This window comes from Corvus hawaiiensis, chromosome 17 (assembly GCF_020740725.1).
Source record: "Corvus hawaiiensis isolate bCorHaw1 chromosome 17, bCorHaw1.pri.cur, whole genome shotgun sequence".
Lineage (NCBI taxonomy): Eukaryota > Metazoa > Chordata > Aves > Passeriformes > Corvidae > Corvus > Corvus hawaiiensis.
The window spans coordinates 9,315,172-9,333,115 of record NC_063229.1 but is presented as its reverse complement, the minus strand read 5'-3'; the positions used below and the strand labels follow the sequence as shown (position 1 = coordinate 9,333,115).

The 17,944-nt window shown below is 60.8% G+C and overlaps 2 protein-coding genes across 4 annotated transcripts; one reads left to right on the top strand and one right to left on the bottom strand.

Moving 5' to 3' along the window:
• The first annotated feature begins 110 nt into the window (after positions 1-110).
• SDCBP2 (syndecan binding protein 2) lies at positions 111-3,302 on the top strand. The gene is made up of 9 exons (XM_048321622.1): positions 111-385; positions 1,015-1,080; positions 1,193-1,268; positions 1,504-1,607; positions 1,771-1,932; positions 2,147-2,322; positions 2,391-2,562; positions 2,687-2,778; positions 2,863-3,302. Exons 2-9 carry the CDS (start codon positions 1,027-1,029, stop codon positions 2,915-2,917), a joined length of 891 nt encoding a protein of 296 aa, XP_048177579.1. The 5' UTR covers positions 111-385; positions 1,015-1,026; the 3' UTR covers positions 2,918-3,302.
• Positions 3,171-16,447, bottom strand: SNPH (syntaphilin). Of its 3 annotated transcripts, none has more exons than XM_048321621.1 (6): positions 16,429-16,447; positions 15,970-16,027; positions 9,250-9,326; positions 8,291-8,491; positions 6,619-6,768; positions 3,171-5,749 (listed from the first exon to the last, which is right to left on the bottom strand). In XM_048321621.1, exons 3-6 carry the CDS (start codon positions 9,291-9,293, stop codon positions 4,612-4,614), a joined length of 1,533 nt encoding a protein of 510 aa, XP_048177578.1. In that variant the 5' UTR covers positions 9,294-9,326; positions 15,970-16,027; positions 16,429-16,447; the 3' UTR covers positions 3,171-4,611. The 3 variants fall into 3 exon arrangements, with proteins under 3 accessions (XP_048177578.1, XP_048177577.1, XP_048177576.1); XM_048321620.1 differs by lacking the exon at positions 16,429-16,447 and adding an exon at positions 16,157-16,267; XM_048321619.1 differs by lacking the exon at positions 16,429-16,447 and having other exon boundaries at positions 8,939-9,326; positions 15,970-15,985.
• Positions 16,448-17,944: the final 1,497 nt, after the last annotated feature.

The following is a 17,944-nucleotide window of genomic DNA, read 5'->3' as shown; positions in this document are numbered from 1 at the left end:
CCCCTTTGCTCCCCCAGCAGGGCCTGTGGAGCCCAGGAACGATAATGAGGGGGTGGGGCCCAGTTGGGGGGCCAAGCCACATGCTGGGGCTGGCAGGAGAAGTGATGCAGTGAGAGAGGGGGCCACCATGGGGGGGCACAGCCCCATCTCTGCTCCCTCAGGATGCCCGAACCTACAGAAAGCCATCCCTATCCCAATCCCTGTTCCATCCCTGCAGTGACAGAGCTCTGTGTATTGTTGCCTTCACCTTCCTCTTCCTCACCTGTGCCCTACCTGTCGGGAGTGCAATCAGCTGAGGCTGTCTGGCCCCTCCCTGGGCTGGGTCTGGCTATAAAATCCAGGGGCCAGGCAGAGGGTGTCACAAGGACCTGGGAGCTGTTGGCTGGTAAGTCCAGGGGTCCCAGGGTTGGACTTGGGTGGGGGGGGGGGATTGGTCTTGTCTGTTGGGTGCTGCTGCTGTCTCTGGGCTGTGGGTGGGATCCTGCCTGGTTCCTGCAGGGCTCAGAGCTGGGTCTGGATTTGGCCCCTACACCATGAGTTTTGGATTATGCTTTTTGGGGCATGAGATGCCACAGAGTAGGTTTGGGGGGCACAACCTTGGGCACAACATGAGGCGCAGAGGGGGCTGATGGTGTGTACGAGGGCTGTTCCCATGGGACATCTCACTGCTGTTTCTGGGTAATGCTGGAATGGCCCCACTGGCCAGCTGGACGTGGGGAGCAGAGGGTCTGATGAGGGGGCAAAGGGGCCATTCCCATGGGATATCCTGCTCCCCTACGTGGGTGATGTTGGGATGGCCCTGTGGGGCAGGTGAACGTGGGGAGCAGGACCTGCCACTAGCCAAGCAATGCCCAGGTGTCAGTGCCCAGCACCCAGCCACCAGGAAGTGGTGGTGGCCCTGGTGACATAGTCTTGAGTCACACTGTGACAGCCCATCTCCGGCACAGGGGCTGGGAGGGATGCTTGGAGAGAGGCACCCCAGTCCCTGAACAACCCCATCCCTGTCCTCCCCAGACAGCAGCAGCGATGGCAACACTCTACCCCTCTCTGGAGGACATGAAGGGCCACCAGGTCCTGCAGGTCAGTGCCAGCACAGCAGCGTTACAGGGAGTGAGCAGACCCCAATGGGTCCCTGTGGGGCCTCACCCCAGGGTGGGGGGCGTAGCGTTGAGCAGACCCTGTCTCTTGGCAGGCACAGGCAGCGGCTGGGGTGAGGACCCCTGCCACCACAGTGGTGACAGAGAAGCCGAAGCTCACCTCAGGCACTGGTAAGGTGGGGCATGATCAGCTCACTCTGTGCAGGGGCTGTCTGGGTGGGCAGTGCTGTTCAGTGTGAGGGGGTCTCAGCTGAGACCTGCCCCCAACTCAATGCATGGGTTGAGGATGGGATTTTGGGGTCTCTCTTTGCTATCCCGTGGTCCCAGGGGGCTCCTGGGAGGGAGGGGGCAATAGCTGTGGGTTGGGGACCCCAGGAGCTGAGACCACCCTCGGTGTGTCCCTCAGAGCCACCTGTGCTGTACCCCAACCTGGCTGAGCTGGAGAACTACATGGGGCTGGCACTGTCCAGTGAGGAGATCCAGAAGAACCTGCACACGGAGGACAGCACAGTAGGTGTCTGGGCTGGCAGCTCTCCCTGCCCCACATGGGCTGTCCATGCCATGATGGGGGTCCCTCTGGTTCCTCATCCTCGGAAAGGGATATTCTCCCAAGGGTTGAGGTGCACAGGGCCTTGTGTCCCCCTGTCCCCACTGACCCCCAGCTCCCCCACAGGCACTGACCCCCGCTGGGCCCCAACCAGGCCAGCTGGTTGCCCCCCTGAGCGGGAACAGCGCAGGGCTGCGGCGGGCAGAGATCAAGCCGGGTGTGCGGGAGATCCACCTGTGCAAGGATGAGCGGGGCAAGACGGGGCTGCAGCTGAAGAATGTCGACCAGGTGAGGGGCTGGGCACGGCATGGGGCAGCGTGGCATGGCATGATGTGACATGGCATAAGCATGACAGTAGAGCACAGTGTGACATGGCACTGTCTCGTGGCACAGCGATGTGTGGCATTAAATGTCACAGCGTGCCACAGCACAGCAGGGTGCAGATGGCATGGCACATGGCATGGCCACTGGTCCCTGTGCCACCACTCCACTGTGTCCCCAGGGCATCTTTGTGCAGCTGGTGAAGGCCAACTCGCCGGCAGCGCTGGTGGGGCTGCGCTTCGGGGACCAGGTGCTGCAGATCGACGGCAGGAACTGTGCGGGCTGGAGCAGTGACAAGGCACAGCGGGCACTGAAGAAGGCGAACCCCGAAAAGATCGTCATGGTGGTTCGGGACAGGTGAGCAAGTGGTGGCACCGGTGGGGATGGCAGTGCCGGTGGCAGCACTGATGGTGGTCTCCCCGCAGGCCTTTCCAGCGCACCGTGACTGTGCACAAGGACAGCACCGGCCACATCGGCATCGTGGTGAAGAAGGGGAAGATTGTGTCACTGGCCAAGGACAGCTCAGCTGCCCGCAACGGGCTCCTCACCCACCACTGCATCTGCGAGGTGAATGGCCAGAATGTCATCGGCATGAAGGTAGGGCTGTGCACCAGTGGTGCAGGACATCCTGGGGAGTCCAGGATGTGGTCAGAGAATGCAGGAGGGAGGGGGATACTGAGCAAAGCCAGGCACCCCACGGACCCCCCGCTCTCTCCCGCAGGATAAGCAGCTCATGGAGGTGCTGGCAGGGGCTGGGAACGTGGTGACACTGACCATCATCCCCACCGTGATCTACGAGCACATGGTCAAACGGTGAGAATGAGGGGCTGTAGGGACCCCCCCACAACCCACAGGGCCCCCCAGTTCCCCCCACTGACCTCCCTTCCCTGTGCTCAGGCTCTCATCAGGGCTGGTGAAGTCATCCATGGACCACTCCATCCCTGACCTGTGATACCATCGCAGCTGTCCTGGGAGCTGATGCTGGAAGCCTGGAGGACCTGCCGAGGGGACCCCACAGCACCTCAAAAGTAGCTATTTTAGCACAAACCCCCTTATCCCTTCAGAGGCTGGTGGCTGCTGGGTGGTTCTTCCTCTCCTCAGCAGGGATGGGGCAGCTGTCCTGTACCAGGGTCCCATTGTCCCCGTGTCCCTGCTTGGGCCACCCCCCTCAGGGCGGATGCCAAGGGCTGGCTCCAGCCAAAGCAGACACAGACCCAGCGACATTTATTACATCCACCACAGAGAGCGAGTACAGGACAGGGGAAACAAGAAGAGGGGGGTTACAGCTTTTTCAGTTCTGTATTTAAAAAATATATTATATAGATTTGTCTTTCAAATATAGTCGTTACATTTATTTCTTGGCAAAGCTTTGGATGGTCTAACAGACGTGTACACAGATCCACAAATACATTGCACGAGAGGCGAATATCCCAGCTCCGCTTACATCTGCCCCAGCTGCCTGGACACTGCTGCTCCCCCAATCTTTCCCCTGGCACCTGGTGCTGTGCTGGTGGCAGAGCTGCTGTCCCCACTGCCCTCCCAGCACGGGGGGGTGCAGGGAAGCGTGGAGCACAGAGGACCTGGCCCATGCCCCTCTGGGGAACCACTGGACACCGGCGTGTGGAGCATCACCGGCTGCCAGGGCACCTGGCTGGTGGCACCCATGGGTGGGGGAGTGGGCTTGGGTTGGGGTTGGGGGGAAACACTGTTAGTTCAAGTCACGAAGAAACCACAGACATTCGTGGGGTGGGAGCACGGTGTGCCCGAGGGAGCCCCAAGTCCCGCGCCCCAACAGCCCCGCTGATCAATCCTTGCTGTCTTTGTGTTTCAACAACAGAAAAAAAGGCATTTTTCCGGCGGCCACCGGCACAGCAGGGGTTTGGGTGGGCCGGGGTGGCAAAGGGCTTGGCTCTGCCTGCACGGCACTGCCCGCACCCCAGCAAAGGCATCCGAGCTCCAGCACATGGTGCGATCACCGGCAGCACGGCTGACAAAACTGCAGGAGCCCCCTGCAGCCAGAGTCCCAACAGCCGGGCTTCAGTCTGTACCCAAAAAAAAGTGAATATAGTGCAAAGCAAGGGGAGGGAGAGCCCACGGCTTCCTCGGGGGGCTCCGTGAGCAAGCTGCAGCCCAGTTCCATCCCAATGTGGGGAGGCGTCTCCTAGGGAATGGCGGGCTGGACCGAACCGCTCTGGAGCTGATTCCTGTGTCTGGACAGGAACCCCCCATCCCCCTGCCCACAGACAGACACTGCACCTGGAGCAAGGAACCGCTGCATCCCCAGCGCCCCACGCTGCCAGCGGCTCCTTGTCATCACCCGCCCGTGGCAGGGCTGGCCCCGGGGATAAACCGGCGACAAATAAAAAGCAAGCGCGATGGAGAGAGAGCCCCCTCCGGCGGGTGCAGCCCCACAGCCCCCGCAGCCAGTGGCACAGGCACGGGTGTCCATCGGCGGGGGCTGACGCTGGGTGCAGACACCTCTTCCAACAACGGTTCTTTCCCTCCTCCAGGACAAAGGAGCAGGGCGGGGCAGCACACCTCGATGCACCCACAGGCCCCATGGCCCCTTCCCACCCGCCGGTGCCACGCCGGGGCTTTACAATCAGCAGTCGGGTCCGTGGGGGCGGGTGGAGGGCGTCGGAGGGGTCAGGGCTGGGCGGTGCCGCCGGGGCCGGGGCTGGCGACGGGGCGACAGCCCATCCTGCGGATGGAGTGCAGGGCGACGGTGCAGCAGCCCCGCAGCAGCGAGCTGATGTTGTAGATGGGCTGGCCCTGCCGCCGCTGCGAGCGGCACAGCCAGGCCACCGTGGGCACCGCCGGCACCACCACCGCCAGCAGATCCACGATGAAGTGGCGGCTCCAGTAGCTCTTGGAAGGGCTGGTCTCGCAGCCGGTCACCTCCGTCAGCTCCTCCTCCGCCACGCAGGCGATGGCCACCGAGGGGCTGGCGCTGGGGGGCTGCCGCACCGCCGGGTTGCAGGGGACACCCCCCTCGGCACCGGCAGCCGCCGTCGCGGCGTCGGGCTCGGCCACCATCAGGTCCGTGGTCCCGGTGGGGTTGGCGAGCTCGGGGACGGGCATCGTGTCTTCCATTTCAGAGACCCAGGCGGAGGTAGGGCTGCCCAAGCTGCAAGCCTGGGACTTCATCACCTTCTCCAGGATGGTGTCCAGGTCGGGCTGGCAGGGCACGAAGTCCGTCTGGATGGCCCGCTCCTGCATGCAGCTGGCCTGCACCCCTGCCTCCGCGCTGCTCCGCAGTCCCAGCACCTTCTCGTAGGTGTTGCTGGGGGGCAGGCGGGTGCCGGGCTCACCCCCCACCTCCAGCGGGTCCGTGTGGCCCGGAGCCTCCTCCATCCCCACGAAGCTGCTGTCGGCCCCCTCGTCCAGCGAGATGGTCTGCGAGCCCCCCACGTTGCGGTCCCCGGCTCCCTGGTCGCTCAGCTTGGTGTAGGTGGAGCTGCGGGTGAGGGATCGGGCTGGGGACCCCCCGGCCGACTCGCCGGCGCCCTCGTCCTTCAGCGCCCCATTCTGTGCCACCTCCATGCTGTGCAGCAGCGTCTCCAGCTTCTTGTTCTGGATGTTGATGTCCACAAAATACTTCTGGAGGCCTTTGTCCTTCTCCAGCAGGTTGTTCTTCACTGTGTCGATGACCTGCTTCAGCTGCTTGATCTCCTTGCGAGCCTCTTTCAGCGCCAGCTGGGCCTCCACGCGGTGGCACTCCTCCTCGATCCAGTCCTCCTGCATCCGTGACAGCTGCGTCTTCAGGTCCTCGATCTCAGCATCCCTGCAGAGACGGGAGGGCACCACCGCGGCGTTGAGGGGGCTGCAGGGACAGCCCTGTCCTCGTGTGCCCAGCACTGGGTTGCAATCAGATCACCCAGTAAAACTCCCAACTGGGAATAAGGGATGGATCCAGTGGCTTAGGGATCCCCAGGAGTGATGCTCAGGGAGCCTTGGAGTGATGCTGAGGGAGCCTCTGAGTGATGCTCAGGGACCCTCAGGAACAATGTTTGGGGACCTCCAGGAGTGATGCTTAGGGACCCTCAGGAGTGACACTCGGGGACCCCAAGGATGGATGCTTGAGGACCCTCAGGACTAATGCTCAGGGCCGCCTGGGAGCACTGTTGGGAGCAATGGGAGCTCAGGGATCCCTAGAAGTGACGCTCAGTCTTTCCCCAGAGGGGCTGCAGTGCCCAGGGCTCCCAAGGGCTGCGTGGGGGTGGGCAGGTGCCCCGGGTGGGCACGTGACAGCTGGCACGGCACCGGGGCCGTGCCTAAGCCTGAGAGGAGCAGATGGGGATTAGCCACCCTCTGACGCTGAAATTCAGCAAAAGCATGGCAGGGACTTAACCAGGATGAGGGCAGAGCACAGCCACTGCAGGTGGGACGTGGGGCTCTCTAGTCCCCAGATCTGCAGCTCCCAGATTGGACAGGCAGCAGTGCCAGATCCCACGTGCTGGCAATGCCGTGGTACAGCTGTGTCCTCAGTGCCTGGGCACAAGCACGAGGACAAGGTGCCATGCTGGGAACTGAGACACCCAGAAGGACCAGTTCCTTTCAGGAGCTGCCACAGCGGGTGGCAATGGCTGGTGCTGGCACCCTGTCCAGCAGCTCCCATGCCATGGGGTCTGTGCCTGCTGCTCCCATGCTCACCTGTCCTGCAGCCGCTCCTGTGTGTCCTTCAGGCGAGCCTTCAGGTGCCGGATGCAGACCTCTTTCTGCTGCAGGGGAGTCAGGTACTGCTCCGGAGTCGGCGGCTTTATCCCATGGTTATCGCTGCAGAGGTTGTACTTGGACGAGCGCCTGCAGGGACACAGATGTCACCCACTGCCAGTGCCAGGGTCAGCACAGGCTTGACCCAGGGATCCTAAGGCCTGCTCTCAGGGTGCAGCCCCATAATACATCCCAAAGGAGCCCTGAGAGCAGGAGGGCCAGGGTGGGTGTCTTTTGTGTTGTGCCTCTGGCAGGACAGACAGGGTGGGTGTCCTCAGTGCTGTGCCCTGGTAGGAGGGTGGGTGCAGCCCCTGGACACAACGGTGCTGCTGTCAGGTGCTGAGCCCTCTGTGGTGCTGGGCACTTTGCTGGGTTATGATCAGAACTGGGGGCACCAAGGTCGCTGTGTGCCCGGAGGGATCTTCCTGGAAACAACTGATGTGGAAGGAGACCCCAGGGTGGGATCAGCCCCGCCAGAGATGGAGGCACAAGATGGGGAATGGAAGGGTTTGGGATGGAGCAAGTCTCGAGATGGTGGCTGTCCTGCCTGCGGGGAGCAAGCCAGGGAATCCAGCATCTGCTCCACACTGGGCCAGCAGCACTTCTGGACCCTCCTTGTGCCACCACTGGCACTGGGGCAGATGAAGTGACATCTCTGGCCCAAAGCCTGGGACAGTGCAGAGAGCAGGGGCTGGCCAGGGACAGGGCTACAAGGCCAGGCTGGGAGGCACATGGAGAGCTGGGAGCTGCATGAGTGGCTCTGGCATGGCAGCGGGGGGACCAAACTCCCCGTGTATGGAAGGGAGGCATCCCAAAGCCCCCTGCATGGTGTCCATCAGCCCAGCAGCCTTTAGCCACGTCCAGAAGCATCATGTTAGAAGCATCCATGCCTTAGAAAGCCCCATGGCAGCAGGATGGCCCCTGCCCCCGGCCGCAGCACACATGGGATCTGCTCACTATGCCACCCTCGGGCCCCTCACATCCTCCCAGAATGATTCCACCTCTGGGAGCTGGCAGGGGCAGGCAGGAGATGAGCAGTGCACCACGGCCTGCTGTGCCTGCGGGGCTGGGGCTGGTGCCCATCCCACAGCTCGGTGCTCATCCCACAGCTCGTTGCCGGCTATTTGTGCCCCGAACACACCCGGAGCTCCCTGCTGAGAAGCCAGGGGGCCACCAGCTCTTGCCAAACCTTTGCCGGGCAACACGAGGGGATGGAAGCGAAGCTCTTGCCCTCGTGCCTTTGGTCTGGAAGGATCCGGGTGCTCCTCGGAATGCGGGAGTGGCGTGAGGGAGCGTGCAGCGTGCAAGCCACAGCCACAGCAGGACGGAGGGAAGAGGACGGGGGATCCCTGGGCAGCAGGCGGGGGGACAGGAAGGGAGACGACACAACAACAGCGGCGGAGAGGTTCGGAGGAGGAGGGTAGTGAGGGTCTCTGGAGACACACCAGCAGCTCCGCCAGCTCCGGCTCCCCCAGCCACCCAGCGCACAGCCTCGCTCCAGCGGCCCTTGCGCTCCTGTTCCCGCCGGGCACCGGCACCGGCAGCACGGGGGGCTGCTCCCCCTGCCCGGGGGCACCCGGCAGCCGCCCTGGGGCCACGGGTGATGGGTTACCTTGGGGTGGGGCTGCTGTCGCTGCCCTTGCAGGAGCCAGAATTGCTGCTGCTGCTCAGCGAGGAGGTGCCGTAGGTGTCCCTCCCGGGGGGCGAGGGGCGCCTGGAGGCAGGGAGAAGAGGCTGTGTCTCAGGCCGAGTGGCTGAGGGCGCTGAAGACTTAAAGAAGGAGGCAAAGCCACTCCGTCCATAAACCCCGCGACTGCCAACCACCACACCGAGAACACACAAGACAAAAGGACAAAACAAACAGCAGGGATCAAAATGGCACGGACATGGCGACGGGCACAAAGGCAGGGCTGGGGGGGATGTCCACCCGCTCCCCCCTCCCTGGCGTGGCAGCCCATGGATGCTGGCACAGCATCCTTGCACCCTGAGGACCTTGGGAGCCCCTGGGATCCCCTTGGAAGCCCCTTGGGAGCCCCTTGAGAGTCCCCTGGGAGCACAGTCCCGGCATAGCTCGAGCCACATCTGCCAGCGCATCACCTACACGTGGGCAGCTTTGCCTCCGCTCCCTGCCCATGCTGAGCCCGACCTCCATAACGGCAGTCCAGGTCATGGACACATTGGGAGGGGAATGAACGCGTTTTCCCTCTTTTTCTCTCTTTATCACTCAGCTCAAGGAGAGATTTTCCAAGGGCTAACATACCTCCCAGTTTCACTGCCCCAACCCAGTGCTCTCCACCACTGCCTGCCTTCGCCTGGGCGGACGGAGGGGTCGGTCCTGCCTGTGGCACAGACGGACAGAGGGACGGGGCGTGCAGCACTCGGGGAGCTGCATGCACGGACAGGGAAGTGCTGTGCAGCGGGCAGTGCCATGCAAACCCCCGAAAGCTGGGCTGGGGGTTCGTGCTGCGAAGTGGCAGCCGGTGGTGGAGGTGTGGGGATCGTGGGGATCGTCCCATCCCGGCTGCAGGCGCTGGTGTCCAGTCCCGAGGCCAGAGGTTGAAGCATATTCACCTTCGTGATCCTGTGGATGCGCGTCTGCTCCCCGGCACGGACATGGCCACGGTGCCACGGGTCCTGGGCACAGGGAACTGTGGGCGAAGGCAACAGAGAGAGGAGGTGAAGGCAGGAAAATGGCCCTGGTGAGATGGGGACTCTCTGGGGTGAGCCCTGGCACCAGGGCATCAGTATGGTCCCCAGGGCCACCAGCACAGGGGCAGATGAGGACAGCATCCCTGCACATCTGGGCTGTGCTTCCCACTTGTCTCCCACAGATAGCCCAGAAATGCGGGAATGCTGCATGCCTGTGGTCCCACTGGGCTGCTGTGGGCACAGGGCAAGGGTGTTCTTAATCTAAAAAGCAGAACAGAAGCAGAGCAGGTGCCTGCCCATGGTGTGGAGCCCACCATGGGACAAGCTTCCCCCTGCTCCCAGATGCCCATCCCTGCCAGCAAGCAGGGTAATGCCACAGGGACACAGAGTACCTGCAGTGGTGGCATTCCTGGGGGCAGAGCTGGTACAAGGGCTCTGACCCAGCCATGGAGCTCCCTGGGCAGGCAGCTCTCCCTGCAGTGGGCTGGGTGCCTGCTTTTCCTTAATTAAGTGCAAATCCCCCATTCAGCAGTGAAATCAGGTGAGGAAGAACAGATCCCTGCATGATGAGGCAGCAGCAGCTAATCCCTTGGGAAACACAGAGCCCTCTTTGCTGTAAATAAATAGGCCAGATCCAGAGGCTTGCAGCACCTCGGGCACATGCAGGATGTGAGGGAATGAGGGAAGCATCTGCTCAGCACCCGCATCCTGCCGAGCATCCCATGGCACCGCTGTGATCCCCACTGTGCTCCCAGGCTGCCAGAGACTGACGGGCCAGGGGCAGCATGGGGAGCCCCCCACCCCCAGGCCCATTCACAATGCCAGCATTTATCTCAGATTTTGGCAGAGCAATGCAGGAGATGGGACCTGCCAACAGATAATCGATGGGTGACAGGAAACACTCTGTGCTGCTGGCCCTGCTCCAGGGGAGTGAGAGGAGTGGGACAACAGGGGAGGCAGAATGGGAAGGGGGGCACAACCAGCTCACCCCAGTGCAGCCTTTTGCATTTGCCACCCCAGGTTATTTCTTTTCCAGGATACCTCAACGCCCACCCTGGCCAGCCCAGGCCTCCTCTGTGTTAGGATTCCCTGCTCTCTGATCCCCAAACTAGATTACTGAAGATCCCAGAGTGCTGGTGCTGTGAAGCCCCAAGACCCAGCAGGCACAGTGCCCCATGCCAGGGGGGTGCCAGCACCGTGGGACAGTGCAAGAAGGATTTGGGGATCCTGCTGTTCCCACCTGGGATGGATTTGCCCGGAGATGACCTGGGCAGGGGAAGGCAGTGTTCTGTCCTGCTGGATCACTGCTCCCAAGTAGGCAGCGAGCTCTGCTACTGCAGCAGTGTGAATCAGCATCCACCAAGAGCTGTGCGTGGCCTCACGCTGGCGGGAGCATCCTCCAGGATTCTCCGTCACCCTCCAGCAGCACCATGTGGGGCTGCGGCACAGCCTGGACTCCAACAGCTCTTGAGCAGGGATTTAGAGAGATTTGAGAGGGTTGATTCCTCACCCTCTCCCCTGCAGTCCAGTGGTATCTGGTATCATTCCAGGGATGCCCAGCATCAGCCCTGTAGGGGTGGTAGGCACCGAGTGGCAGCCGAGTGGGACCCAGCATCAGCCCAGTGGTAGCTCAGCTGTACCTGGATCTTCCCCACTCATGGCAAGGTCATCCTCATGCCACCCTGCTCTGTGCAGGGGTCCCTCTGTGCCTCACTAACACCAGCAAGTGCCAGCACTGCAGGTGGCACGTGTGTGTCCAGCACATGGGGCTCCTGAGAGCCCCCCGCACCACACCCCAGGCACCTGCCGCCAGCACCCGCAGCCTGGAAGGGCTCTGTGGGGACACCTGGTTTTGGCCTCATGTCTGGGGACCTCATTTCCCTCATCCTCCTCCTCCCACTGCTGCAGACTCGCCTGGTGCCCACGCTGAGGCTCGATGCCTCCCACAGCACCCAGGGTGTTTGGATTTTAATCAGTGGTAATAAATTCTCATTATTCCCAGAGGATCAATGGGCCACTTCAGTCTCCCCAGAAGCCTCACTGTGTCCATGGGCTGCCCAGGCAGGCAGGGTGGGCAGATCCAGCACCAAAGCTGAACATACACCTTCCCGTGTGGTATGTGGCTACTAAAGGTGGAGGAAATCATGGATCTGCACTCAGAATTACCCCCATCACATGGACCAGGATGAGCGATTGCAGCACCAATGGAGCCTCACCAGGAAAGCCAAGGGAAATCCAAGATTAACCCTGGTCTAGTGGGTGGCATCCCTGCCCATAGCAGGGGGTTAGAATGACAGAATGGTTTGGGTTGGAAGGGACCTTGAAGCTCGTCTTGTTCCAACCTCCTGCCATGGGCAGGGACACCTTCCACTGTCCCAGGTGGCTCCAAGGCCCATCCAACCTGGCCTTGAACACTTCCAGGGATGGGACAGCCACAGCTTCTCTGGGCACCCTGTGCCAGGGCCCCACCACCCTCACAGAGAAGAATTTTTTCCAAATATCCTGTCTAACCCTGCCCTCTGTCAGTGTGGAACTGTTCCCCCTTGTTCTGCCACTCCATGCCCTTGTCCAAAGTCTGTCTCCAGCCCTCTTGGAGCTCCTTTAGGCACTGGAAGAGGCTCTTAAGGTCTCACCGGAGCCCTCTCTTCTCTACCAGCTCTCTCAGGCTGTCTCCACAGCAGGGGTGGTCAGTGCAATTCACGGACCAAGATGAAGGTGATTTGGGGGCACTGGCTTGTCTCCATACTGGGGGACCAGTAGGACCCTGCTCAGCACAGCACCTCTGTGTCTGCCCTTACTGCCCAGGAATGCCCACATGGGCCAGGGTCTGACACTCCAACTTACACCAAACCCAAAGGCTCTCCTGCAAACCACCTGCACATGGTCTAGCACGCTGCAAATCCCCCAAAATGCAGCTGGAGGGCTGAGCAGGGTGGATGCTGTCCATTGCATGGACCAACGTGTTCCTGGTGCTGTCAACAGCAAAACTCCCTGTGAGTGTCCTGGCACACGTGGAACAGAAAGGCAGCACTCTTACAAACAACAGCAAAAACCAGGGCTTGTTTCATGCAGTGGAATTAGCCTGGGGAATTCCTGATAAATAAAAGCAATGGGCCTTGATAAGGAAACAGCTGGAGCTACAGCATGAAAAAGTAGATCCCTCCCAGAGGGCTGGGATGCAGAATCAGCACAAGTCCCCCACAGTGCCACAGTGCCGGGGTGGGTGACACCATGGGGCTCATCTCCTGTCCCCAGCTCCTGTCAGCCATAGAGGGGACCTGGAGCACTGCTGGCCTACTGATCACACCACGACAGCAATGGATGGCAGAGCAGTGACAGAGCAGTGACAAGAGTGGGGGCTCAGCCTGGTGCCCCAGAAGAACATTTCCCCAGGCTCAGCTGGATCACTGCCCCACAGAGATGCTTCTTCGGCTCAAATCCTGCCACTTCCCCACTCCTTGCTGGATCCCCTGGCTGTGCCAGTGATGGACAAACCAGGCTGGGCAGGTATCGCCCTTCCTAGATGCTTCTCACATGGGAAACAGGGACATAGGACCCCCGGAGAGACCCTCCTCACTGGCTCAGTGATGGTTCCTCAGCTTGTTCCTCTGAGGGTTTCATGGCTGCAGGCTCAAGAGTTTGCTCCCATCAGCTTCCAAAGCTCAGCTCCTGTTGGATACAGAGGGATCCAGCTGCTGCCAGCTCACCCCATCCCCACGGGGAACATGAGAGAAGGTGTGAGAGCCCGCAGCTCACTGCCAGTGTCAACCCTCAGCACAACACTGCTGTGCCAGCAGCCGCCACATTTCCCCGGATTTCTCGCTCACTGCTTCCTTTGTCGAGGCTCCCATCATCCTGCCTGCTGCTGGATTCCTGTGTTTCCCTTGGCATGTCCTGTGTGAGGAATCTTTTGCAATGGTGGCACTGAGCCCAAGCGTCTGAGAGCAGCTTCACCACTGCAGAGACCTGGGAGAGGAATTGTGGTGTCCCCATGGTCCCCTGGGAGATCTCCAGCCCTCCACGAAGAACAAGATTAAAAGCAGAGGGAACATGGAGAGGGAAACCACAGCTTTGTTTTTCCAGGGGCCAACAAGGGCTCCCCAGGACCTGCCCTGCCTTTCTGACACCAGCTCTGCTTTTCTTCACACTAGAAATAAGCCAAGTGCTGCATGTGGCCAACAACCAGAGCCCTGTGTCCCTGGACAGTGAAAATGCCAAGGCTGCTTGCACTGGAAAAGGGACTGGGACACAGCTGGGAAGGAGCAGGATCCAGCAGCCACAGCAGGCAGAAGTCCTGGTGCAGAAGGGGGTCAGCACTGGGGCCACCACCTGGGCAGCTGAGGGCAAACATTCATGACTGTATCTGCACTCCTCCTCCTGCCATGGGGGATTTTTGGGATGATGGGATTGCTTTGCTTTTGCTTAGAAGATTCCACGGATGTGGCAATATCTCCAGAGGCTGGAAGCCTCTGCTCCAGTGTAGATGGGTTCATCCCAAAGCTTCACCTGGGTCCTAGGCAGAGGGAGATCATGGAATCACAGAACCATTTAGGTAGGAAAATACCTTTAATACCTTCAAATCCAACTGCTAACCCAGCACTGCCAAGGCCACCGTTAAATCCAGCTCAGGGCAGAGCCAAGTGCTCACGGCACAAGCAGAGACAAACCCCACGGGGTGTTTATGCAACACCACCAGAAAAATCAATGTTGCTAAGAGTGGTTGTGTCCCATTCCAAAAGGCAGGAGCATCTCCTTTTATTCTCCCGTTTGTTATAAAATGCTGAGTTGACACCCAGAGATTACAGGAAAACAGACACCATTTGGAAAGCTCGGGTTATGCAGCTCATCACTTTTCTGGCTGACCTGGCTGCAACTCCAAATGGGGAGGTGGCAATTCCCAGCCCTCATTAGCTAAAAATAAGGTGCTTGACCAAAGGGCAAAGGCTGGGCTCTCGTTGGGGACTCTGGATCTAAAGGGAAATGGGAAAGAGCTCCATGTCAAGTACTGTAGCAGCATGAGAGCAGGAGTGGGACACCCAGGAGGCAGACCCCATGGTCTCACCCTGGGCCAGGAAGGTCGACAGGATGGGATGGAGGTAACATCCCACTGCACAGCCCACACTGCACAGGTGCTCTGGCAGGAGCTGAGCTGAGGTGTGTGAAGCAGAAGCAAGAGCCTACTCCTTTGAGATACAAAGGCAAAAACCTGGAAGACAAACCCAGCTTCCAGTGCAAGAGCTCCTCCTCCCCTCCGTGCCTCGGCACGGCGGAAGAAGGTCTCCCCCAACCACCATCCACCTTGAGTGAGGGCTGGGAATGACGGCGGTGCCAGGGGATTAGCCCTGGTCTCCACATCGCTGGAATGGCCTACTTTAACCACACACCACATCTCCTGCCTCAGCCCACTGCAGCACTTCTGAGATGGGAGCACGGGCACTGCCCCTCTGACCCCCACCCTGGGAGTCCTGGACACCAGGATTTGCATCTTCTGGCACAAGGTCACAGCACAACGTGCCCGTTGCCCAGAGAGGGTGGGAACACCGGGATTTTATAAGCAGAACAAGCGCCCAGCAGTGGGTTCTGTGTGACAGCCACAGCGCTGACCTTGGGGGGAGGAGAGAACAGAGCACCCAGCTCATCACCCCACTCGGGTGTTCCTGTGTCCCTTTGGAGACGGAGCACGAAGCCATTAAATAATAAAATGTCAACTGCAGAGCAGCCCTGGCTCCTGCAATGCCCCATGGTGCCAGAGACACTTTGGGATGCTGCATGACTGATACGGGGCTGGTGCTTGAAGGGGGAGTCTGATGCATGAGATGCGGGTTTGGGGTGTGTAGGGAGGGTTTGGAGCGTGCAGGGACGGTCTGGTGCATGTGATCCATGTGACATGGGACTGGTGTACGCAGGGAGGGTCTGGCGCATGAGATGTGGGTCTGGGGTGTGCAGTGAGGGTCTGGTGCTTGCAGGGAGGGTCTGATGCATGTGACAAGGATCTGGTGCATGAGATATGGGTCTGGTGCATGTGATGTGGGACTGGGGCATGCAAGGAGGGTCTGATGCATGAAATGTGAGTCTGGGGTGTGCAAGGAGGGTCTGGGGTGTGCCAGGAGGGTCTGGTGCATGTGAAGTGGGTCAGCTGCATGAGATGTGGTTCCGGCGAGTGCAGTGCAGGTCTGGTGAGTGCAATGCGTGGCTGATGCTGCTGTGTGGGTCTAGTGCATGTCATATGGGTCCAGGGCTGTGAAGCAGGACCGGTGGGTGTGGTGGGGGTCCAGGTGGGTTTGCAGTGTGGCTCAGGGTACATAAGATATGGGTCTGACAAGTCAGACATGGGTCCAGTGCGCGCCATGGGGGTCCAGCGCATGCCGTGGGCTCTGGTGCAGCAGTACGGGTCTGGTGTGTGCCGCGGGGGTCTGGCACACGCAATGCGGGTGCGCTGCGGGCCCGATGCGTGACCCGCCCCGAGCACCCTGTGCCCCGGGAACCCCTCCCCCTCCCGCGCCCCCGATGCGGAGCGGTGCTGGCGGACCCGGCTGCGCCCCCCGCCTCCCTCCACCCCGAATCTGCAGCCAGAAAGGGATGAGTCACGGCGGCCGCGGGGCCCCGCACCGCGCCCCCCGCACCGCGCCCCGCACCGCTCACCTGCGCAGGGCCCCGCCGATGTCGGGGGCGGCAGCGCCGGGGCGGGGGGCTCAGCGACCTGCCGGGGAAGGGAGAGAGCGGACGGTGAGCGGCGGCGGCGCGGGGCCCGGTGCAGAACCCGGTGCGATGCCCGGTGCGATGGCCCGCACCCCACCCCGCACCTCGCGCCCTCCCCCGTCTCCATCACCTGCGCCGGCCTCCATGGGTGCGGCGGGGCGGCCGGGAGCGCTGGAGGGATGAGGGAGGGATGAGGGAGGGATGGAGGAGGGAGGGATGGAGAAGGGAGGGAGGGATGGATGGAGAAGGGAGGGAGGGAGGGGTGAGCCGTGCAGCTGCGTAATTTGCTCCCTCCTCTGCGATCTTAAAGCGACGGCGCCGCGGGTGCCTCCCCCCGGCCCCCCCGCCGGGTTTCCCCCCCGTTTCTATGGCAACTCCCCTCTGCCGGAGCGGCGCAACCACCTCAAAAAAAGAAGCCAGCCGGGTTTTGGGGTCCCTCCCCGTCTGCGAAGCCCCGCGGGGCCGGGTGTGCCCTGCGACTGGTGGCCCTGGGCTCCTCGCCCCGCGTAACCCCGGAGCAGGAGGCGGAGGAACGGGAGGGGGGAGCCGGGGTGGCCCCGCGCTGCTGCCACCCGGCCCTTGGAGTCCCCCCAGCGTCTTAATTTTCATCTTAAGCAGTCCAGCTCTGAGGAGATCCCTGCCTCTAATTAGTGACGCACTTTCATAAAGTAAAATCATTAAATAACCGGAATTCTGTGCCCCATTTCAGTCCCTCTGTCTCAGCCCTAATCGCCGGGGCTGGGGTGGAGAAGCAGCAACAGCCACCCCGAGCAGCTGTCCCGGGCTGTGACTGAGGTCCGGGAGGTTTGGGAGATGAGGCTGAAGGCTGGCACGGCACGGCACGGCACGGCACGGCACGGCACGGCACGTCCCGTCCTCCAGCACAGCCCGGTTACTCATGGCACTTCCCACACGCTTCCTGCTGTAACTGTCAAGATCAACCTTCCCAAATTATTTGCTGAGGAAACGTCTCGGGAGCCCCCACGCCACCTCCTGCAGCCTTTGCGGGGGGTAGCAGGGCACTGGCTCCAGCTCTGCTCTGGTGCCCGCGGCCAGGAGCACCCAAGGTCGGCTGCGGACACCCCCGTGGGGACCAGGAGCGTGAGAGATGCACATGTGCCCGTGTTACAAACACCCACTGAACATCCAGCGTGTGTGGATCCACATACAGACTTACAGAGGGAAATGTTCATGTGGGAAATATTCACAGTCCGAGCAGAACCTGCTCCTGGTTTGGGTCTGGACCCGAGGCCCATCCTGCTTCCCAGACATTCCCAGCTCCCTTTGTCACGCCCCCAGGCTTATTCCAGAGTTCTGACAAACCTGTTTGGTAAATACATGCCAGTCTTTCTTCCAGCACTATTTCCTGCATGATTTGTACCTCATTTATCCTAACACACAGACTGTTTTCAGTGTGTATATATATATATCTCCTGCCTCCCATTTATTCCTGCCTGCCTCCAGCTGCCTTTTGTTTCCCTCTTTCCCGGTGAATCCAATGCACAGCCTCTCTCCTTGAAAGGAAAATTAATGAGTTATCACATCTGCTGCCACTGGAGCAGCTCTGACCATGTGGCACAGGCAGCAGCTCTGCTGTGAGATGCAGAGTCATTCCTGATGGCTTTTGGGAAACAAAAATGGTTTCTCCTTCCCTCTGCAGTCTGCAGTGCTTGGTCTCGCAGGATACTCTGACCTGAAGAGTGGGAGCACTGCTCCAGGGAGATTGGGCCTGCTGCAGGGAGAGAGGGAGAGGTTTTCACCAAACCCAAACCCTTTTCTCAGGTCAGCACCCGGCTTTGGAAGTGCCAGGCCTGCCGCAAGGAAAAGATGGCTCCAGTTTTGGCCTGAGCCGTGCTCCTGTTCCTACTGAAAACCAGCATTTCTTTTGCAGAAAACTGAGAGGTTTTTACCATACAGG